Source organism: Hirundo rustica, chromosome 9 (assembly GCF_015227805.2).
Source record: "Hirundo rustica isolate bHirRus1 chromosome 9, bHirRus1.pri.v3, whole genome shotgun sequence".
Classification (NCBI taxonomy): domain Eukaryota; kingdom Metazoa; phylum Chordata; class Aves; order Passeriformes; family Hirundinidae; genus Hirundo; species Hirundo rustica.
Genome location: NC_053458.1, coordinates 27,546,417 through 27,569,103, shown reverse-complemented (window position 1 = coordinate 27,569,103; position 22,687 = coordinate 27,546,417). Strand labels below are relative to the sequence as shown.

Below are 22,687 nucleotides of genomic sequence, written 5' to 3'. Positions count from 1 at the left end.
GCGCCATCAGCTCAGGGCCCCCCGGGCAGGATTCACCGCCCCTGCCCCATGCACAGCACAGTGCTCACGGTTCAGAACACACCCCCGCCCCAGCCCGGCTTTTAACTCACGGAGCAGGACGTGGTATTTCTCCAGTTGCTCAGCTTGTGCCCGCACTGTGGCCTCCGAGGCAGCGAGTTTGTCCTGCAGCTCCTGGCACTGCCTTTGGCCCTGTGCCACCTGGGAGTGCAGCTCTGCGCCCAGCCCTGGCCAGCCCCCGCCGGGAACCCAGCCCTCCATCTGCCGGAGGGAGGATGGGCTGTCAGCTCCCCATTTCCACCCTCATCCCCATCTCTACTTTCATTCCCATCCTGGTTCCCCGTGCACTTACATGGCTCCCGTCCCCTCCAGCCGGGCTGCCAGGGCAGGGTCTCTTGGGCATGTCCTCCTGGGATCGAGCCTCCAGCGCCGGGCGTTTGGTGGGCACAGCTCCCCTCTCTGCCGGGAGCCCCTGGCCATCCCCGCTGCCTCCGGCCGGGCGGTCCCCAAGGGAGCTGCGGCTCTTCCGCTGCAGCCTGCGGGGCTCGGGGGCCAGAGGGCTGCCCAGCCCAGGCTCCTCCTGCTCCCCGCTCTCCAGCAGCGACGTGGCTTCACCCATCCGCTCTTTCAGCTCCGCGTTTTCCAGGCACAGGCTCAGCATCGCTTTCCTGGGGGCACAAGACACAGTGAAGGACAGGCAGAGGCCGGGATGCAGGGTGCCCCCTCCGGCACCCCAGAGCGCTTGCCTGACGTGGGAGACAGAGGAGAAGCCGGCTTCCTCCAGCTGCGCCTTCAACTCCCGCAGCTCCTCCTCAGCCCGCAGCTCCCGTTCGAGCACGGTGGGTGCCGTGCTCCTTTCAGTGCCCCCATTTTCCTTGCGGGCCCGGGGGTTGCTCTAGAGGCACGAAGACAGAGAGTGACAGGGACGTTTCCGAAGAGGCTGGGACGCGGTTTGGCAGTGGAGCAATGCCCAGCTCCGCCACCCCTGTTCGCGGCGCGGCGCTGCCCCGACTCACCTGCTGGATTGCCAAGCCACGGGCTGCCTCTTCTTTCATGCTGTCGGTGAAGTTTGTGCTGGCATCGGTGTGCGTACCTGCGGCCTGACCTAGGGGACAGCAGAGCACGGCAGGGCGCTCAGAGCGGCGGCACTGGCAGCGCTGCCTCTGTCCCTCCTTCCTGCTGATACCCGTGGTCACTGCGTGCAGCCCCAGGGCCGGTGTCTGCTCTCACACACTCCTGGTGCTGGGATACTCCGGGCTGGAGCGAGGTTTTCCTGCTGTCCCTGAGTGCTGCCACCTTCTCCTCGCACACTGGACCCTGTGCTGGCCCATCTCTGAGGGAGGGGACAGCCCGGGGATGGAAGCACAGCAATGGCTCCTGCCCCAGGCACACCTCGTGCACACAGACACATGCAGCACCCGCCCTGCAGCCCCTTCACAAGCGACAGCAGCAGCAGCATGGCCAGGGAGCCTCGCTGGACTGCCCTAACCCCGTGGGAGGATTGGGGTGTGCACCCCACCATCACCTGCCCAGGCAGGGGCAGCTCGGGAGCAGCCCCCCTGCCCACAGTGCCCAAGCCGTGCTGTCAGGCGTGGCTTGGGGCTCCTTGCAAGCCCTGTGCTGGTTTTGCAGAGCTAAAGGGACACTTGTGTCCCATGCCACAGTGCATGGGGGCTTGGACGGAGCTGGGGTCATGCATTTCTGCTTGCACACAGCTCTGCTCCTGTCCCCTTGGTGCCTGGGTGAGGACTCAAACCCCTTGTCTGGGAATCTGGAATATGGGTGTATCTCTAGTCCCTCTTCTCCCAGGGGGAAAGACCTTCAGACAGGGCCTAAGACTATCCCCTAGGGCTGTGAAGGGCCAGGTTCCACAGCTGCCTGTGCACACGAAGGAGGGGTAACTGCTTTGCCTGCGGCCAAATCCATCACCATCAACTCTGGAGCTGCCAGGTAAGGCAGAACACAGCAGGGGAACACAGAGTTGCTGTCAGGAGAGATGCCAAGTGGCACTGGTGAAGGGGAAGCCAGCAGGGATGCATCTGGCTCTCAGAAAGGAATAGCCAAGGACCAGCCAGGAACATGCCTTGCAGCAGGGCAGGCGCTTGCACAGGGCACTGTGCTCATAGATGGGGACAGGAGACCCACGTGTGCTATGAGGCTGCAAAAATGTGGGGGAAAACCTCACTGCTGAAGCTGGGTAGACATCACCCAGCCTGGGACGCAGCCGTGTCCCAGGGAGCACAGCCAGCCATCACTGCCCCAGGGAGCAAGGACAGCCATCACGGAGAAATGCTGTTCTGGGAGCAAAACGCTCAGCGACAGCTCTAAGTGACAGCAGCACCGCAGGGAAGAAGCAGCTCCTGTAGGTGGCACTCGGCATAGCCAAAGCACAGCCCTGGGAGCCCCCAGGGACAGAAGCTGCTACTTGCTGAAGCAGCCAGGGCGACAGCAGTGCCTGTGGGGCCCTGGAGGGTGAGGGGATGCAGACAGTCGGCTGCAGATTTTGCTGGGGGGCTGAAGGCCACAAGGCTCTCAAGGTGGGTCACTGTGGCTAAGGGACCACAGCAGGGTGACACACAGTTGCTCTGGGACCAAGGGAGAACTAGCTCCTGTGGCAGGGCACAGCATCCCACTTCTCACCACTGTCCACAGCTCTGCTCAGCTCCCATCGGCCCAGGGTTGAGGAGTAAAAGGGAGTGCAATTCTCAAGGAAAAAGGACCCACAAACCCACTAAAAACAAGGGGCAGAGCGGGAAGCTGGTGCTGAGGAGCAGAGATGTGTGCACACAGGGCAGCTGTACCCAGGCTGGTCACCACGTGCATGAACCCCCATCACAGCAGGAGCACAACAGGCTGCTCCGCTCTGTGTGTACCACCAGCACAGGAGACAAGAGATGTAACCACAGCTCGACTTTTCCTCAGACGACTCCACCTTTCAGCCCAGCCTGAAGGCACAGATAATTAGTTACATGCTTGCAAATTGTGCAGGGCCCACAAGCATGGGACACTCGGGCTGCACAGAAACCTTCACGCTGCTGGGAACAAGGGACAGGAAGCAAGGTCCTTGGGGCTGTTCAGAGAGGAAAGAATGACTTCCACAAAGAGCTACGAGACAGCACAACGACCTTCACAGTTTGACAAAGGGTGATCTCAGGCAGGGAATGCTCAGCCAGGACTAGCAGGGATAAGAGGAGGCCTCAAAGAACAGGCCAGAAATGCTGGAGCACCTGAGTCTAGGATAACACTGCCCCTAAGGAGCACTTCACAGCAGTGATGCTAACAGAGGCAGGGACAGATCTACAGCAAAACACAGACACAGGTGGAGAAAGGAGATGCCTGAGCACCAGCCAAGACTCCTCTCAGGCCATGCCAATGAGTCTGGGCTGGGTCCCGGCCTCCATGGTAGCCAAGGGACCAGGGGGGCAGCTGGGCATCAGTGCCAGGATGGCAGAGGGAAAACAGAAAGGTAACAACGGGGACAAAAAAGCTTCCACAAAGCAAGAAGCTAAAGGATGAAGAGAAAATGGTGCTACGCAGAGAAGTGAGAGGAAGGGAATGAGATGAAACACAAGAATGGAAAAGCTACCAAAATCCAGAGCTGCCCATCAGCTCCCAGCTGTGTCCCTTTAAGCCACAGGGAACTGCTTCATGCAAAGGCAGAGCTCTACTGCCACTGCAGCTGAGTGCTGACCTGCTTTGTGCAAAGGCAGAGCTCTGCTGCCACTGCAGCTGAGTGCTGACCTGCTTTGTGCAAAGGCAGAGCTCTGCTGCCAGTGCAGCTGAGTGCTGACCTGCTTTGTGCAAAGGCAGAGCTCTGCTGCCAGTGCAGCTGAGTGCTGACCTGCTTTGTGCAAAGGCAGAGCTCTGCTGCCACTGCAGCTGAGTGCTGACCTGCTTTGTGCAAAGGCAGAGCTCTGCTGCCAGTGCAGCTGAGTGCTGACCTGCTTTGTGCAAAGGCAGAGCTCTGCTGCCAGTGCAGCTGAGTGCTGACCTGCTTTGTGCAAAGGCAGAGCTCTGCTGCCTCCCATCCCCACGGGGCACAGGGAGGAGAAGCCCTCAGGGCAGCAGAAGGCACAGGACAGGTGGTGCCAGCTGAAGCAGTTGCAAGGAGCCATGCCACAGAGCAGTCACAGGTCCAGGTGTGCAGCCCCAAACCACAGAGTTCTTCTGCTCTGCCTGCCCCTAGTTCAGTCTCCCCAGCAAGCACAAACAGATGCTCAGAGGTACAAAATTTGCCCCTGCCATTTTGAGAAGTGATCGAGTACAAGACGGCAGATACACAGCCCACTGTGCATGGGAAGCCCTGGTCAGTGGAAGGTTGTTGCTACTAGTTTTCAGCTATCACAGGAGCTCCCACATTCCAAGAGGAGGGCCTGGAAAGGATATGCAGTGGTGCCAAGGGGGACAAGACCACAGCACCTCAGAAACAGGGTCCTGTCCATGGCCCAAGGGGCACGTGGAGCATGTAAGGGATATGTGCACGTAGGAGTGAGGGGGCAGACCCAGCCCAGATCCAGGGAGCAGGGACAGGTCTCAGTCCCCCCAAACCATCTGTCAAAAAGAAGAAGCTCTCCCATGAAAGCACTTGCAAGTTAGGTTGAAACAACTTACAATTAGGAAAAAAAAAAGCCAGCCAGTAAAATCATCAACACTGGAGTAGGACTTGGTTTAAGCATAAACTGAATTTCTGGTCCTACACTTAAGTCTTGCATGAAAGGCCCAAGCAAGTGTCCCCAGGTCTTGAATTCTCCGTCTCTGGAACACACTTTTCCATATACACTGTCTCCCTTTGGGCCAGCCACCATCAACCCAAGGGGTGCATGTTACTGGGTAAGAAAAATGGTGAGGGAATACAAAAACTCACACTCATGCACTTGGGAGATGATAGAAAACATTTGGTGTTTCCTTCAGAGATAGGGAATCTTTATTTGGCCCATGGTGGTGGGAAGAGAAGGGAGATAGAGGGGAATAACTAAAATGGAATGATTTGAATGTGCAAATACATCAGTGGCCACCAGGGTGGGTCAGACAGGAACATACACGAGACACAGGTGGATTGCACTGATCGCCGTTTCCAAAGCAGCTCAAAAATAAAACAAAAACAAACAAACAAAAAAAAGCCCTGCACCAGTTCTATCGTACCATCACTAAGTACCAAAGCTCAGAGTCAGTGAGACAGGTTAGTGAACCGTTTCCGTGGCAGGCGGGCGAGCGCCAGTGCTCAGAAGGCATGCTGGGGTAGGACTCTCACACGCTCCTGTTCCCCACCTCCTATGGCGCCCTGTGTCTCCAGCCTGCTCAAACACTCCAGGCTTCTTCCAAGAGCTTCTTCCAGCTGTCCCCGGAGCTCGTGGACCCCTTCCAGCTCCACCTGCAGGGTGTGGTCTCTCGCGGCACTGAGCGGAGGCACCGCATGGAGGGAAGAGCGTTAGACAGGCTGCAGCCAGCACACCCCGCGGCGGCCCCGCCCGCAGGGACACCGAGCCAGGCACGGCCCGCGGCCTCCCCAGGCAGCTCAGCCACCCCCTGCCTCACCTCGAACCTCCCCAGGGCACAGCCACCCTCAAAAAAGGCCCCAGCCCTCGGTAGTCACAGCTGTTCTGCAGTACTTTCCCAAGCACTCCACTTATGTGCCCCCTTGCTATCAGGTAGCTCAAATATCTCCGAGGCTGCAGCCCTGTGAAGGGCAGGGATTAAATCAGGGGACAAGCAACTGCCTGGATAAGCACCTAGAGAGATCCTTATCAACCCAACAGTTGGTTTGACAGCGGTCTCTGAAAGGTGGCCAAGTGTGGGTGGGAAACTGAGTTGGGAAAAGATAAACCAAGGAACAGAGATTGAAATCCCGTGGCAGTGGAGAGGGAGTTTAGGGAGCCATTAAAGCTGGCCAGTGCAGCCTCTTTGAGGAAAAAAGGCAGCCTAAAACTTGGACTCTCAAAGAAGCACTTGGCTGATGCTCTGCCTGGACTCCCTCTTCCCCCACTGAAAACTCTCAGACTTGCAGAATGATCCCAGCTTCAGGGATTGTCCCATTGGCAGCAGAGCAGGGCAGCACAGAGCCAAGACAGCCTCACTTACCTGTCTGGGTGTGTGTGAAACTTCACCAAGCTGCCATAGAGCTGCCTCTCTGCCTGGAGAGCCTCATTTAACCGATTCCTCTCAGCCACCAGCCCTTCCAGCATCAGTAACAACTGCTTGGAGAGAAGAGACAAGGTGCAGCTCTTAAACAGAGACAGAACTCAAAGGAGGTATCTAGTTGTCCCTGACACACTGGGGGTTCCCTTTCCTCTCTTGCTTGCATCCAAGTTGGTCCATGTCATCCCTGGACTCCCAAAAGACGCTGCCCTTTGGACAAGTGCTAAAGAGAACTGATCTTCTCCTCTGTATTCCCACAACCACACACAGACAGCTTCCAAGAACAAGCACGTCCTGGCATATCCAAAGGCTGAAAACAAAGCCTCATAACTGAGTACCAGCAAAAATACAAACACATCCAAGCCTGCCTCCTTGGCACACTACCTGCTGCCTTCTGTTTCCAGTAGCCTCCTGTCCTTGGGACTCTGCTACGGCCACTTTCTCCCGAAGCATCAGCACTTCTTGTGTCAGCCTTTCCATGGCTGGAATTTCTTCAGGATCCACCAGCTGCATCTGCAGATCCTGAAACCCAACAAACAGCAGGAGAGCCCAGTGAGGAAGGGATCAGTAACAAAGACGGCTGGACCTTCACAGACCTCCCCGGAAAGCGACTGCCAGAAGTTTCCAGTGTTTGGAAAGATCCAGGTCTTCTAAGAAAAAAATGTCAAAGCACTGAGAGTGGATTAGGCACAGCCCATAGTGCTCAGTAAGAACCAAGCAAGGACACAAGAAGGGTGCATTCTGATTAAAGGACTTGAAGGAGGGTGTTTGCTACAGAAAGAGCAAAACAGCAAATAAGAACAGTCTGGGGGGTTGGGGCTTTTGACTCCTGGCCAAAGGAGCCCAGAGAGCTGCAGGCCAACCAGCAGCAATAGCATCCACAGCCAGCCAGCCACACTGCTCTGAGGATGTGGGGGATGAAGAGACTCCTCTGCAGCTTTCCCAGATGGAACTCACCCAGTCTGGCAGAGCATCTCACCTTGATGAGGTCCTCTTTCATCTGGATGGTTCTGGACAGGGACTCGATATCTGAGGCCTGCACCTGCAGTTCCTCCTCCTGTGCGGCCACGACAGACTGGAGAGCAGTGAGCTCCCGCTGTTGAGGGAAGAGAAGCCCATCAGCAACTTCTGAAAGCCAACACTCCCCTGCAGGACTCCCACTGCCCCATTTCCCTCACTGGGATACCCTCACAAGAGAAGGGTCCAAAACCTCCAGTGAGAGGCAGCCCTAAGATCTCCTGGAAGCAAAGGAGATCAGCACAGGCTCCATCACAGGCTCACCCTGCTTTCCCTTTCCTTCTTTGCCATTAGCTCCAGCTCCTCTTTGGCATTGTCAAGATCCTTCTCCAGTTCTGCTGCTGACATTGTAACTGCAAAGACAACATGGTTACTGCAGGAACACCATGTGCCAGTTCAGACCCCAGGATCACACACAATCCCCCTCCGGCAAGACAGAGCCCTGATGCCTGTGCTCCCTATCACACTGTTTCTTAGCAAACGCTCTTCTTCCCTACTTGATCTTCCAACAGCTGCCAAAAGCAATGGCAATATCCCAGGCCTGCTGTCCTACCCCTGGCAAAGTTCAAGTGCCCCGGTCCCAAGGCAAAACCCTAAACAGTTACACTTGTCTCGGCTCGGCCTGAAACAAAGTTAAAAACTCTCCAGTGGACAGCATTAGATCTTCAGCACAAACACCTCAGCTCAAACCCAACAGCAGCCTTTCTATTCCCCTTACTCCCATCCTCAGACATCACCCAGAAGAGAGGCAGAGCTTTATTTCAAAACTGTCTTGTTCAAAGTTCTCTACTCTTCCACAGTTTTATGAAATCATGTTTTTCCTCCACATCAGAAAGCCCCAGTCATATTTGGGGTCCTCAAAAGAAGCTGTCCCACACTCACCTCCCTCTGTCCTGAAACTGCTGTCCTCCTGTGGGGATCCAGCAATGACTGTAGCTCCACAAGCTCTTTGCAGTATCTCCTGAAAACATAAAATTCTGCAGGTTTGCATTTTCATGGGGAACACACAGCTTCCCCACAATTCCAGGACTGCAGCAAAGCTGCTGGCTGTTCTGTTGACACTTCTAAAATGTGGAAAAACAATGAAGGGGATACAGACAGGCAGCAGGAACGAGTGAATTGCACTCAGAAATTGTATGTGTGGGGAAGAGGGCACTGGCCTTATTCTGTTTGGCCCTGGAAAGCTGCTGGCAGCAAGTGTCTTCACAGTAAAGATTAAACAGGTTTCACTCAATTGCAGAAAGACCATCTCTCTACTGAGACTCATCTTTATCTCAGATGTGGCCCAAAGAGACCATGCAGGAAGGAAAACACATCCCTGGAAGTCTCTAGAGCTGGGAATAGAAACCTGTTTACAGCTGCTTAAAAACATTCAACAGCTCACCAATAAACCATTAACAGCTGCTCAAGTAGGAGCCACAGCATATGCAGCTTCGGAGCTGTGCTCAGCCTCAAAGGGGGTTTTAGCAAAGCTGCTTTAAAAATACCAACTCCAATTGTGGAAGAGACAGCAAACAGCCAGCAGGCTCTGCCAAGAATTAGTGGAACCTAAATTTAGCTCTCTTGTCCCCTCCAGAATGTGACAATGTCAGGGAGGGGATTACAATACAGCGAGGCAGCCCAGCCCAAGGAAGGAGCGGGTCAATGCTGGAAGGTCAAAGGGTGGATGTCTTTCATACTCTCACGTGCCCCAGGGTTCAATTACTGCTCCATCAAAACAAAAAGAGACACTGAGTGACAAAGGCTAGTGAAATCAAGATCGGAACATTCAGGCAGCATTCCTGCTCCTCAGTTTCTTCTCCTCCTCTAGGAAGTCTTTTTGGTAATCCCACTTTCATTTCTATCATTCTCTGTGGTGTTCTTCTCTCTCTTATTTCCTTCTGTGGCAATCAGCTCTTTCTGAAGGCCCAAGGCCACAGAGAAACAGAGTGCATGATTCTTACTTGTATGGGTTGTTTTTCCTGCGCCAATGGCCTGGCACCAGCTGACTGGGTCCCAACAGGGTCCTTCCCCAACACGTGCTGGCGCAGCAGTTGTAGCTCACAGCTCCTTTCAGCCAAAGCCTGCGCCATCTTCTCTGCAGCCACCTGATTGAGGGGGAAAATTAGGGATAGGGCCCTGACCAGGGGCAGGATCCTGGTCCCTCTTCTTCCTTAAGAGACTCCATCCATCTCAGTATTTATCTGTCGCTGGAGACTCTGCAAACCAGCCTGGCAGTTACTGTTCCTGGCCACTCACGCCCACTCCAGTGCAGCCCTCCCATCTCTGCTTACCAGCCTCTCCTGTACAGAGGAACAAATTCCTTCATTTCGCTGAGCCCACTCAGGGGCTTCTCTTTACTTAATAAAAGTCAGGGCCACCCACCTCAGCCTCCCACTGTGGCACTGCACAAAACTCACTCTGCTCCGCTGCTCCTTGGTGCTCAGAGCCTGCAGCAGCTCCCGAATTTCAGCATCATGCTCCACGGTTTGACGGTTCCGGTCACTGAGGAGATCCTGCAGCATCTTCTCCTTGTGCTGGAGACGCAGGCACAGCTCCTCTGCTACCTCACTCTGCCCGGGGCCCAGCTTGCACAGCAGAGTTGCTGTAAGTTCCTGAGCAAGGGGGAGGAAAGGAGAGAGACTGGAAGTTGTTCAGGGAGTCTCCAGCCTGGGTGTAGCTGAGAGAGCAGTGCCAGCTGGCACCACAGTTCGAGTGCCAAAAGCAGTCAGCCTCCAAACACTGAGCACAGCTTCAGGTGAGGCAGGCAGCAGCCTCTGGTTTGGGACCGCTCTCTTATGGACAAGCTGGCTGAAGGCTCGGGAGGCCAAACTAAGGCCTTACCTCCACTTCCTTGTTCCTGTCATGCAAGCAGGTCTGCAGCTGTTGGATGATCCCCTCCTGCTCCTTCTGCCTGCTGCCAGATTTGGCCTCAATCTCCTCTTTGAGCCAGCGGAGGTTTTGGCAGGTTGCTGAGACCTGCTCCAGTTCCAGGGTTTTGGCTTTCAGGAGGCTCTCCAGGCTCTGAGTACCACAACAGAAGCAGCTCAAGCAGTGACAGAAACTTAAGCAAAACTGGAAATACCAGTCTCTACTGCTAGCAGAGTCACACAGAGTCACCCATCTGCTCCAGATGTCCCCTATGCCTGGCCCAGAAACAGGAGTGACCCAGGAACTTGCCCCACGCACAAGGCCAGAGGAGGCCCAACACCTGCAGACACTCTCCCCAGAGCACGCACAGGAAGGTCTGTCTAACACCAGTGTTAGACAGGCACAGGCCTCAGCACTCACGTGGATGGTGGCCTCGTTGCTGGACAGGACACTGCGCAGCCTCTCCAGGTCACTGCTGCGCTCCCGCACGGACTGACGGAGCCGCTGCAGCTCTTGCTCCTTCTTCTCCAGGGCACAGAACTTCTCATCTACTGCTCGCTGGGTGACAGAGGGGATCATTCACAATGGGGTGATGGGGCTCTGCAGCCAACACTCCCTCTTATGCGGCATTGCAGCCCCACCTGCCAGGGGGACTCCCCTCAAAGGATGAGCCGTGAACAGCATGCAGAAGATACGCTCACCCCTGGGCTCAGCCTGGGCCTGATGGTAACCCAAAGGCTGTGCCTCAGGGACAACTGAAACATTGCCTACAGTATGCGCTCACCTCCAGAGCAGCATCCCTGTCACTGACACGCTGCTGCAGTTTCTCCAACATGGCGTTCATGGCTGCAGGGCTCTTCTCCAAGCTTTGCTGGCATTGCAGAAGTTCCCTGGACTCCTAGAGATCATACACACACCCCCTTAGAACAACTGACAGTACAGAAATCTCCCCCACCCTCAAGAGCAGCACAGGAAAATCAGGATAACTACCTCCACCCGATGTTTGCTCTAGCCTTCACATTACAGGGTGGCAGTCCCAGCACCTGGGGCTGGCTGACTAGCACCTGCCAGGGCTCACCTGCCAGGGCTCACCAGGCATTGCTGTGGGCTGAGGTACGTAGTTATCTGTGCCTTACTCCTCACCTTGGGGGCCCAGAAGCCTCTCCTTCCCTCAAAGGGCATGCATGAAAGCTACAGATTTTTGCATGGCCAAATACCAAAGGTGGATCAGGGACTCCATTTAATTATGCTCAACTCAGATCTTTCTGCATCTCACCTGCAGAAGCTGCTCCTTGCGAGCCAGCTGCTGAGTCAAACGCTGAGCTCTCTGCTCCTGGGCCTGTAGCTCACAGCTTTTCTCCCACTCCAAAGTCTGGAGCTGCTGAGCCTTGTCCTGCAGTTCTGCCTGCAGCTGCTGTACCATAGCACGGAGCTCCTGCACGGAAAAAGCACATCCCTTGGGAGTTCAGTCCTCATTACAACCATTAACAGTAGGCCAATCTGAGAAAAGGCTGTGGGAACAGCTAAAAATTCTCTGCAATGCTACAACTTTCACATCTCAAAGCACACTGCCATGTTGTTTGAATTTATTTCATTGCCCAGGGTATCCATCCATCCAAACCCCTTGTCCTGGCCACAGGCAGAGCTTCAGTCAATCACAGCTAAGCTGGGCAGCAGGGGACACAAACATCACAAAAAGAGATGGACATTTGCACCAGCCAATGATGTACAAGTGACAACACAGCCACTATCAAGGGTCTTTGCTGATTCTTAATCCTCAGCTATGACACTAAGGAGGCTGGAGAACTTTCCCTGCCACGTGTGACAAGGGGTTAGACAAGTGTGCCCAGTCTGCTGTCAGCAGAAATGATGAACGAGAGCAGAGTGTTGCCTACATCAGTGCTTCTTAGTCATGTAAACCCAGAAAGTTCCAGGCTAAGTGCCTGTCATACCTGATTGTGTTTCCAGGTCGCCTCTTTTTGCTGCTCTTCCTCGTGGACCGTGGTCTCCAGGAGCTGGGTTGCTCTGCTGGCTTCAGCCAGCTGATGCTCTTTCTGGCGCTGAGCTCTCTTCAGTTTCTGCACCTCCAGTTTGGTGCAGAAAAGTGTGTTCTGAAGATCAAGCAGTGACATTTGCTGCTCCTGGGGTGACAGTAGGCTCTCTGACACCTGCCAAAAAGCAAGGTTCAGGGAAACTCAGAGAGATTCTCTCCGTGTGAGGGATTTAAAAACCAGGATCCCTTCAGAATGAAACCTGATTTATCTGAGGCTTTCCAGGACATACCTGCAGCTGTCCCAGATGGTTTCTGTGTAACATATCCCGCAGCTTGGCCATGGTCTCATTCTGCCCTTCGATGATGTGGTACAGCTCCTCTGTCTGAGTCCAAGCACAGGAAGCCCAGTCAGTGGCAAACCAAGCACAAACTCTCCTGTTCCCAAGCCTCCAGCCCGGATTACGACACCTCAGCACCACATGAAAGAGGCTTTGCAAGAAATAATTTAATGAGGTGCAGGATGCCAAGCAGTGGCTCAAGCATTCCTTCTCAGCCACTGCCCTCAAGGCTAGAGCACAGTTCCCTGTTTTGGTGAGCACCACCCTAAACTATTACCTTACTCTCTTTGCTCTTCAGGGCCTCGTTCAGACTCTGGATTGTACGATCTTGCCTTTGTGATGTTTCTTGAACAGATTTTAATTCGAAATTCAATTCATTCAGCTTTTCCTGTAACAACTGGAGACAGAAATAGGTTGGGTTTATTTAATCCTGCTTAATGCTCTATGTAAACACCCTTAAGACTCCCTCCACTGCTTACTCCATACAGCCCTGGTGTTGACCGCACCGAGATCAGCGTGGCTCCCTCTAGAGTCTGTAAACACCGTTGGAGCTGGGTGGAGCCCGGTGAGTAAACACAAAGGCCGCTCACAGGACTTATTGCAGTGCTTCTGCTCCCTCAGTGCAGGGCAGAGGTCTCAGGCTTGGGCTCACAGATCATACTGTCTCCCACATACTCCAAGAGAGTCTCACTCAGGCTGCCCAGTAGCCCTCCCTCCCAGCCTCTATCATTTGTTTCTGTTTCCTCAAAAGGAAAGGGGCTGCTTCAGCCCAAAATCCTCCCAAAAATCTGAAAGAAAAATACCAGCATGAAGAAGCTACACATTCACTGATCAAATCAGTGGTTTATTCAGCATTAAGTTCTGGCTTCAGCACGAAAGAGCCTGGCCACTGCCAGCATGCTGACAACATGGCTGCAAAGCAAAGGGGAACATCTCACCAGTCTCCATGGCTGGTTTACAACCTGAGAAACCTTTGCCTTTGACACTTTCACCCTTAAGAGGACACCGCCCACTCAAACAGTTTCAGGACACTTGTTGCTTTCACCATAAAGCCCACACACAGCACATGTTGTGCAGTTAAACAAGTGCTTATTAGCATTTTCAAACATGCTGCCTGTTTGCATTCTTGAAGGTGGATGATACACCTCTTCCTATCAACTTACTCAGGACTCAGCTTCTGAAGGAGCTGGTGCTGCCACATTATTTCCTCCTGTTGTTCATTAGTTTACACACCTGTCCTGTTATCTCTTCTCTGAGACACTCCCCCTAACCTGTTTAAACATTTCTAACTGCATTTACTGGGCCTTGGGTCTCTCTTTCCATCAAGCTTTGCAGTCCAGGCAGCTGCAGCACCTTATGGCTGTCCCCAGATTTAAATAAATATTCCATCTCAATTTTTTTTCCACATTTAACCTGGTTTGCCAGAGGATATAAATTTACCTTAGAGTTCAAGACCACAGTTAAGAACATACATCTTTCTCAACATGTGTTAATATTTATCTGCCTCAAGACAACTCAGATACATGTTTCTTTCTCAAGTATTTAAAAAGAAATTAAACCAGAACCCCCTCTATTTTCATCTCCCTTACTGCTTAGAAAAAAACCCAGAAATGAAAGCAGGACTCCCTCTCTCCTACACCAGGCTCAGCTCACACAAATCCAAGAGACAGGGAAACAGCCCTGTATATCTTTCCTTCACCAGCTCCTGGAAGGCTCACCAGGCAAGAGGAAAGTTCTTTCAAAATGATTTGCAAAATTAAATATGAAAAATTTACACAGCCCAGCTGCAGGAAAACAAAACAAAACAAAAGCAAATGCTTTTCATTTAAGCTGGCAGACAACAGCAGTGAGAATCACACACCAGCACACACCCTTGCTGGGAGAGTGGTGCAGGTACTTGCCTCCAGCCAGGCCAGGAGGCACCCCCTGACACTAACCACATCAGACTCGCTAGCACTGGATGTGCTCTTCATGAAGAAATACCTTGTTGGCAGCTTCCAAGTGCTGGATTTTGCCCTGCAGCTCTGCTGCACGCACATCAGACACGTGCTCCCCTGCTGCAGGTACTGGAGCTGGCTGCTGACGTTCATCCTGCAAATTCTGAAAGGAGAAAGACAGTAAAAAAAGAGAGAATGGCTCAACTCCTGCACTGGTTTCTTCTCTTCAGCTGTCAGCCATCACTGACCCTGTAGCACGGGTTTAAACATGCCCCATGTGCTTTTCTAAGTGGCTCTGATATCCATCATTCTGCCCCTGTCTCCCCTCACCTGGGTGGCAGGCTGGCACCTGGCAGCCCTTTGCCTCATCTGCCACAAGTGCCCTGGTGCCCCAAGGCTCTGGCTGCATTCCCTGTCTCTTCTCACTGCTGCACCACAAGGCCAGCAGCTTGTTTAGCTCCAACCACTGCCTGTGGGCTCATGATTGATCTCTCCACACCCAAGCCATAGCCCTGAAACCTGCTCTCCTTCCCATGTGCACTGCTGACATTTTAAAAAAGCTTCAAAACCCGCACTGAAATGGTTCCCATGTTCTGCTGAGCTTCTGTGCCTTTATCAAGCCTACAACCTTCAATCTTTCCCACTAGCTCCCCTCCTGCCACGACCTAGCAGTCACCCCCTGCTCTGAACCCCTCTGAACTTGTGATTTTCTGGGCTCTCCTTCATGACTTCCCAAGCTCCAGCACCCACACCATGTACAATTCCTTGCAGCTCCTCGAACAGGAGCAAATTCAGTGCCACAGCTGAGATTTTTTTTTCATGACACATACCCATTTATTGGGAATGTAAACAGCCTACTTTGTGACACGTGGCCTGCCAGAGCCGGCTGGCTGAGCACAACACTAATCCCTTGTCATCCCTCCTTACAATTTTGCTGTCTCCCGCCCAGTGAGTTAACTCCTTAGGGCACCACTCCATCCCAGCCACCCTCTTTAGCCCTCACAGGGCTCCTTCAGTATTCCTGCATATCATCAGCGACACAAGACTGACCGCACGGGTGCCTACTCTAGGTGGGAGCCCTGGAAAGGGCTGCAGGGATGCAGCACAGAGGTCATGGAAATGTGGCAAGGCTTTTAGGAGCATACACATGAACACCAGCTCCAGGCAGTGCAGCACAGCCAGAACAGTCAGTTCAAATTAGCTCTGTAAGGCTGAATCCTCATCCTCAGGAGCCACAGAAACGCTGTCTGTAGGGAAGTCATGCAGCACAGGGAAGCTCCCTTAGATCTGTGCACTGCCTCTCAGAGACAGAAGTAACACTTCCTTTTACCCTGATGTTTTGTCAGGATTTCAGCTGCTGGAATCCGTCACAGCAGCTATTTTGATATAAGGTTGATTAAAACAGAGGGGGGATAAAATGAAAACACATTTCCTCAATTTTCACATTAAAAAAAGAAGATGAAAAAAGGCAGAAAACTTGGAAAGAACTAAGAGCAGGGAGAGGAAAGAGCCAGCTCGAGAGTCCAAAGTTCCAAAGCCCAAGCCGCCTCCCTCGAGCCTCCCTGCAGCCATGGCAACTTCTCCAACATCAGCATTTTACTGCCAATCTCTCCTCAGCACAGTCACAGCAGTGTCAGCACACACTGACCCCAAAAGAACACCCCTTTAAAAAATAATCACAGCACTCCCTGAGCCTGCCAAGCCCAGAACAGTGGGGAAGAGCCCGGATGACCGGAGGGCACAGCTTCTCACAAAGGCTCTGCTTGGTGCCACTTCCCTGGGGCTGTGCTGGGGAAGGGGAGGAACTGTTGGTTCAAGAAAACCCCCAGGAAGACTGTACCTACAAGGTCACACGCCCTGACACCAGAATAAATTTAAAGAACTGCAAAAGCAGTAAGAGAACTGTGGTCCCATATATGCTAGATACTTCTTTCACATTTATGCACAGGAATCGCTGGACAGCAGCAGCACCTGACTTATAGGAAGGGTGTTGCTTTTACAAACTGGAAGAAAAATCATTTGTGCAAGAACTACTCAGGCTACTAGCTGCATCTGCCCTCCCATTTTTGCTCTTAAAGCCATCCGAAAGATTAAGCCCTTCCCCCTTCAGCCAGACCCTGTGCTGAAGGGCTGCTGCTGTCACGGCAAGGAACCGGCAGTAAGAAATCCCGCAGGATAAATTCCTAGCTGGGCCCGTCGGATGGCAGAGGCTGGAGAAGCTCCTCAAAACACACTTCCTAGATAGGGATGGCCATGTGTGACACAAAGCCAACCTGTAAACACGCCACGCTCTTCAGAGCAAACACGTTTTTATCCTGCAAACACATGCCTAGCAGTGAAAATCATCAGCAAATGACTCGATGCCCTGATTCACACCCTCAGCTGCCGGCTGCCAGCACAATGCCTTCATGCTCCAGATGAAAACTAGTTTTCCTACGTTCCTCCCTAGCATCGTTTCTCGAGCAGGCTTTTGTGGAAAAAAGCACACAGCGCCGGGAAACGCCCGAGCAGATGGGGCAGCAAGCAGCCGGCTAAGGAGGAAGAGCAATTCAGCACTGTCACAGTTGCCATAGTAATAAACGAGCATTTTCCTAATCCCCCAGGCTACCTACACCATTAGGGAGCACTAAGGCTGCTAATGGGAATGCAATTAGGCTGACATGGATATTCCTGAATTGAAGCTGACTGAGGCCTTCTATTCATTACGAAAAGTGGTAAAGAAGTTACAAGTTCAGCTTTTTGACTGCATGCTAAAGAACATTTCACTAGAGCCAGCGAAACAGAGGCAATCCGGAGCTAGGACTGCTATCAAGACAGATAACAGCATCCTGAAAGCAGGAGCTTTCATCCCCTCTCAGCAACACCTGCCACTAATTGATAGATCTTTACAAAGGATCAGAAAATAAACCAATTATCTTGAATACCAACCCTAAAGTCATCCTCTGGCACAAATCCACCTGCAAGGAAAACACCTTTTCCTCAGGGCACACGCCACAGATGCCTGGGTGGCTCTGCACGTTGGGCAGGTCGGAGGCCTGACCTGCAGAGGCAGGCGTTCCTCACACTCCAACCATTACTCAGGCACAAAGAAAACACGTCTGCTGGAAAACACATGCCCAGGAGCTAAAATACTCCCTCTCGTTGTGGATAAAAGCCACACCGACTTTAAGCATAAAGATGAAGCGAATCTGGTGTTTTCTCAGCAGGGAAATGACAAAGAGCTTAGACCCACCTAGCAGGCTGCAGTGTCAGGGAGGGCTGATGGGGGGGGGGAAGGCTCATTTCCCAGAACACCAGGAGGAAACAGGAGACAAGAGAATGACTGAGGAGAGAGACAGCACACCTAAAAAGGACTGAGTTGCCTATTCTTAGCCCCCCGCTTGGCCACACGTGGCTTTCTGCATTATCTCAGCATAGAAGAATCCCCAGTGGGCTCAGCACTGGGCCACGAGGACAATGCTCAATGGAAGGGCGGCACTGTGACCTCTACCTGTACCCTCAGCGGCATATAATCCTCACAGAGGTCATCCCACAGCTCCTGCAGTTCAGAAATTTCCAGGGGAAGGCCCAAAGAAGCTCTGGAAAATGGTTTTCTGTCTGTATTCAGGAAGGCAGAACTAGCACATGCTAAGCCAGCAGAAGCACTGCTATCTGCCAAGTCACGGCTGATCTTGGGAGGGGGCAAGCTGGACTTCACAGGAATAGGCAGTCGGCTGCCTCGGGGGCTCTGAAGGGGTTTGTAGTCCAAAGTCTTGATCAAATTGAGGGCCAGCTCCAGCCTGTTCCCGCTCAGTGAAGAGCTTGGGGTCATGCGATCATCTGAGAAATCATCACATTTCCCATTCCCTTTCACCCCTTTATCTGCATCTTCATCCTTCTGCTGCGGAGGGCTGGCCTCCACGGTGGTGTCCAGAGACTCAACAGAGGATGCCGGCGTGCCTTCCTCCATGCTGTCCCCATCCACAGCCACCCTGGAGCTGGTGGACTCGGCCACATCACACACAGACGACTCCTCGTTGCCCATGCTGGCCGACCAGCGGCTGGACAGCCCACAGGAGATGCTCCTGGCCACCTTCCGGGGCACCTTGCAGATGGCTTCATAGTCGGCGTCGGCCACACGCAGGGCAGCACAGCCCCGGCAGCGCCGCGGGCGGCTCCCTGCTCCCTCGGAGCCGTGGCAGCTGTGCAGCTCCGGGCCATGCTCTTCTTGATCCATCCAATATTCAAACCCAGAGTAAGTAAAGTCCTCCTGGAGGAGGGCAGCGTATCGTGCATCAGGCAGGTTGGAAAGGTCCACGGTCCCTTCCCCAGCCCTGTCCTCTGCGCTGGAGTTATCATTGTTCCTGCGATACATGCTCGCGATACAGAACTTGAGACGGTCCTTCTCCAGCAGCAGCTTCTGCAGGCGCTCGATGGAGAGGGCTTCGATGCGGGCGATGACGGTGTCGAACCTGTAGATGCGGTCCAGCATGAAGGCACACTTGCTGCAAGCGAACTCGGACCTGCCGTCCCGGCACAGCTCCCTGCCCAGGACGTGGGAGAGCAGCACCTGGAGATTCAGCTTGGCCGCCGTGTGAAAGATCCATCGCCGCTGGTTGCCGCACAGCTCCCGCCCGCAAATCCGGCAGTTTTCCTTCATCTTCCCTCCCTCCCTGTGCCCAAACCTATCCCTGCAGGCTCTCAGAAGACCTTCCCGAGGTCAGCACATCTCCCTCAGTCCCTGACCCCGCCGGCACGTCTCACCGCACCAATCTCCTCTTTTTAGGTTGGTGACACGCCGGGACTCTCGATGCAACAGAAACATCCCACCCTTCGACCACCTCCTTCACATCTTCACAGCCGCACCTGGGCTGCCCCCCCCCCGCCCCTCCGGTGCTGCTCCCTCACCTCACAGCTCGACCCCCCGATGCTCCCCCTCTCTCCTCACAGCCCCCGTCCCCGGGGCTGCCCCTCACCGCGGGCTGCCCCTGCCCGTCCCGCCCCGGCCCCACCGCCCCGAGCCGATGATGCTCCTGCCACGGCAGCGCCCGGCTTCTGGCTCAGATTTCAAGATGGCGGCAGAGACCAGCCCCCAGCGCGTGCGCAGTTCCCGCAACGCCTACCGGGATATGTAGTTGCCACGCCAGCGTTACGCATGCGCAATGGCGGCCCGCGCCACGCCCTGGCACAGGGGCGGTGCTGGGGGTCGCGACAGAGACAACGACAGCGATAGATCGCCACGCGAAAGCGCAGGGGTCCAGTCTCAGTGCCAGACACACACACACACACACATTAGTGCTTGGCTCTAATGCAAGTGTCTGTCCCAGTGCCACGTCCCTGCCCCAGTGCTTGTGCCACGTCCCCGTCCCAATGCCGGTGCCCGTCCCAGTGCCAGGTCCCCACCCCAGTGCCTGTGCCACGTCCATGTCCCAATGCCAGCATGTGTCCCAGTGCCGGATCCTTGTCCCAGTGCCGGATCCTCACCCGAGTGCCATATCCCAATGCCAGTGCCTGGCCCCCACACCAGTGCCACGTCCCAGTGCCAGCCTGCCCCAGTGGCCAGCCCCAGCAGGCAGTGTGGGTGGGCACATCCCCTCAGCACAGTGCCACCAGCACCTACACAGCAGCCCATGTCACCCGGTGGGCAAACAGCAGGGTCCCTGCAGGAGCACCACACAGGCAGCTCACGCACTGATGGCCCGTGGCTGCTGGGGACAGCACCGTGCCACCAACATGCAGCATGGCCAGATATGTGCAGCTGCCAGGAACATGCCGCTCTGATCTCTCACAACCCTGAAATCCTGCCTGGCACCATGCCAGGCTGCCGGGAGTATTTTAAGACTTGGGATTTAAATGGCAGATGGGAGCAAGTGGCACCACCACCCGCAGAAGGACTGCACAGGCTGGTGGCCTGTCCCCGGACAGCTCACACCGTGTCCTCTGAGGCCCCCTGCTCGTCCCAGCTCCTGGCAATCACCTGACCCTGCCAGGCTGAAAATGGCACAGCCCCGGCCACAGCCCCAGAAGGGGACAGGGATGACAACAATCAGCCAAGCCCTGAGTAGATGTCCTCCTCCCTGGGGTTTCCCCACCCTTGCCCACTTACCTGCCCCTCCATGACTGGAGACCCCTCCAGGCACTGCTGCAGGTCACGCTTCTCTGCTGACAGCATTTCCACGAGCTGGTTGCTGGAAGCCAGCTCCTGGGTCAGCTCTTCGATCCTCCTGAAAGTGACAAAAGGCCCTGGGATGACACTGAGGACACCTGACAGAGGTCGGTCTCTGTCTCTGGCAAAGCAGAGCAGCCTCAGGACTGCTCCCCCTTCCCCACAGCCCAGCTCTCCCCCACTGGGGTGACCCCTGCACCCCACCAGATATGCACAGCCCCTCAGTCATGCACATCACAAGAAGCCCCATGGTAGTCCTCAAGAACTGGCAGAGCACACAGGCTAGCAGCATAGAGGAGACATGTCCTGAACACCTACCTCTGGGCCATAGAGTCACAGCCATCGTCACTCCTGTTCTCCTGCTTTGTCTTCGCCGCTTCCTTCAGCTTCCCTGTCAGCTCCCGGCATCTCTCCGCCTCAGCTCTGGCCAGTGCCGTGGCCTGCTCAGCCTCACTCCGTGCCAGCCTGGCCTCCTGCATGGCAGCAGGGTGAGCCCCCAGGCAGCAGCTCCTGGCTCCTCCTTGGCCCCCACCATCCCTAGACTCACCTCCTGCAGGAGCTGAATCTTGTTCTCCAGGAGCTCATAGACGTGCTCCGACTCTCGCTGCTGCTCCTCATACTGCTGCCGGAGCGCGGCCTGGCTGCGGCTCGTCTGGTTCTCTGCAGCCACCCTGCCAGGCACAGCACAGTGTGCCACAGCCTGTCACGGTACGGCATCTCCCATGGCCTGGCCTGGCACAGCACGGTGTGCCACAGCCTGTCACGGTATGGCATCTCCCACGGCCTGGCCTGGCACAGCACGGTGTGCCACAGCCTGTCACGGCATGGCATCTCCCATGGCCTGGCCTGGCACAGCACAGTGTGCCACAGCCTGTCACGGTATGGCATCTCCCATGGCCTGGCCTGGCACAGCACAGCATCTCCCACGGCCTGGCCTGGCACAGCACGGTGTGCCACAGCCTGTCACGGTATGGCATCTCCCATGGCCTGGCCTGGCACAGCACGGTGTGCCACAGCCTGTCACGGCATGGCATCTCCCATGGCCTGGCCTGGCACAGCACAGTGTGGCTTGGCAGTGTGCAGCATGGCATGGCATGGCATAGCACAGCCTTTGTGACAGCCTCCACTGCAAACCAGCTGGCTTGGGTGATCTGTACCACTCTAGGTGCCCTCAGCCTGGCTCCCCCCATGTCCTGCCCTGGGGATAAAGCTCCTCTGGCAGCACCAGGCCATGTTTAGGCTCTGACACACCAGAGCACTCCCCACACACTCCTAAAACCAGGGGCTCACAAGCTGCTGTGCCACTGCCATCAGTGCCCCACAGCGAAACACCCATGCCATGGCCCCTGGGCACGGCACTGCCCTCCCCCACCAAACAGGTGCTGTCCTTTATTTTTGGCTGGCGCCAGGGCTGTAAGAGGAGCCCTGTGGGTGCCCAGCCCCATTGCAACCCCCTCTAGCCCCATTGCAGGCTCCTCTACTGCCTGCTATGGGAAGGGTGCAGGCAGACGCCCCCCGTCCCCATGCCCACAAAGCCACCACAGGCTGGGTATGGGCATAATGTTTGCCCCGGGGTGAGGGGCTTGGCCAGCCCCACTCACCATCTGCTGTCCAGAGCTTGTTGCTTCTCCTGCAGCTCCCGCTTCAGGCTCTCCACCTCCACCTTCAGCTCAATGTTCTATGGAGCAGGAAGAGTGGGTAGGATGCCCTCACACTTGCCTAGACACCCCAGCCCCACTGCCCATGGGAATGAAGCAGAAGTGGGACGAGGGACCCCCACACCACGGCAGGGCTTTGGGTGCTCCTGTCAGCGAGCGGCACAGGTGGTATTTTAGCCTATCGGTGCTGGGATGGGGTGTACCCACTCCATTTGTCTGCCCCTAAAACTCGCACTGTCACCCACCCCGGGCACCCCACCGGGCTGGGGATGCCCTCCCCAACCCTCTCCCCCCTCCTGTCAAAGGAAACGAGGGGCAAACTCCCATACAGCAGTTCGCCCAGCCCCAGTGCCCGAAGCACTCCCTGGCATCCCCCCTGGTTACACTCCCCTCACCCCATTCTCTCCCAGAAAAGAGAGGAAACCCCCTCACCCCGTCCCCTACAGGCACTCACCCGCCGGTAGACATCGTCCCGGCTGTCCTCGCCCTTCTGCTGGACGCGTTCCTCCAGAAAGTAGATGCGGAGCTTGAGGCTGAAATTCTCCTTTTTGAGGTCATTGAGGTGCTGGGAGAGCGTGCGGTACCCGTTAGCCATG

General features: G+C 55.0%; 1 protein-coding gene across 5 annotated transcripts in view; it reads right to left on the bottom strand.

Annotated features, from left to right (window-relative positions):
• Nucleotides 1-22,687, bottom strand: part of NBPF8 (NBPF member 8) — a 36,477-nt gene that overhangs the window by 6,239 nt on the left and 7,551 nt on the right. For 3 of the 5 annotated variants that reach the window (XM_040073626.2, XM_040073628.2, XM_040073629.2), the window contains exons 1-21: nucleotides 17,779-19,138; nucleotides 14,335-14,451; nucleotides 12,629-12,748; nucleotides 12,304-12,396; nucleotides 11,973-12,188; nucleotides 11,297-11,455; nucleotides 10,805-10,918; nucleotides 10,441-10,578; nucleotides 9,994-10,173; nucleotides 9,570-9,764; nucleotides 9,114-9,257; nucleotides 8,053-8,131; nucleotides 7,435-7,523; nucleotides 7,133-7,249; nucleotides 6,538-6,675; nucleotides 6,097-6,212; nucleotides 5,287-5,414; nucleotides 1,035-1,123; nucleotides 765-913; nucleotides 371-686; nucleotides 111-279 (exon numbers count right to left, since the gene is read on the bottom strand). In XM_040073626.2, coding sequence (XP_039929560.1) covers nucleotides 111-279; nucleotides 371-686; nucleotides 765-913; nucleotides 1,035-1,123; nucleotides 5,287-5,414; nucleotides 6,097-6,212; nucleotides 6,538-6,675; nucleotides 7,133-7,249; nucleotides 7,435-7,523; nucleotides 8,053-8,131; nucleotides 9,114-9,257; nucleotides 9,570-9,764; nucleotides 9,994-10,173; nucleotides 10,441-10,578; nucleotides 10,805-10,918; nucleotides 11,297-11,455; nucleotides 11,973-12,188; nucleotides 12,304-12,396; nucleotides 12,629-12,748; nucleotides 14,335-14,451; nucleotides 17,779-18,927 — 4,015 coding nt within the window. In that variant the 5' untranslated portion in view covers nucleotides 18,928-19,138. Of the gene's footprint in view, nucleotides 1-110; nucleotides 280-370; nucleotides 687-764; nucleotides 914-1,034; nucleotides 1,124-5,286; nucleotides 5,415-6,096; nucleotides 6,213-6,537; nucleotides 6,676-7,132; nucleotides 7,250-7,434; nucleotides 7,524-8,052; nucleotides 8,132-9,113; nucleotides 9,258-9,569; nucleotides 9,765-9,993; nucleotides 10,174-10,440; nucleotides 10,579-10,804; nucleotides 10,919-11,296; nucleotides 11,456-11,972; nucleotides 12,189-12,303; nucleotides 12,397-12,628; nucleotides 12,749-14,334; nucleotides 14,452-17,778; nucleotides 19,139-20,373; nucleotides 20,492-20,751; nucleotides 20,907-20,980; nucleotides 21,105-22,034; nucleotides 22,112-22,545; nucleotides 22,657-22,687 lie in introns of those variants that run through there. The other 2 variants (XM_040073630.1, XM_040073627.2) reach the window with 2 other exon arrangements.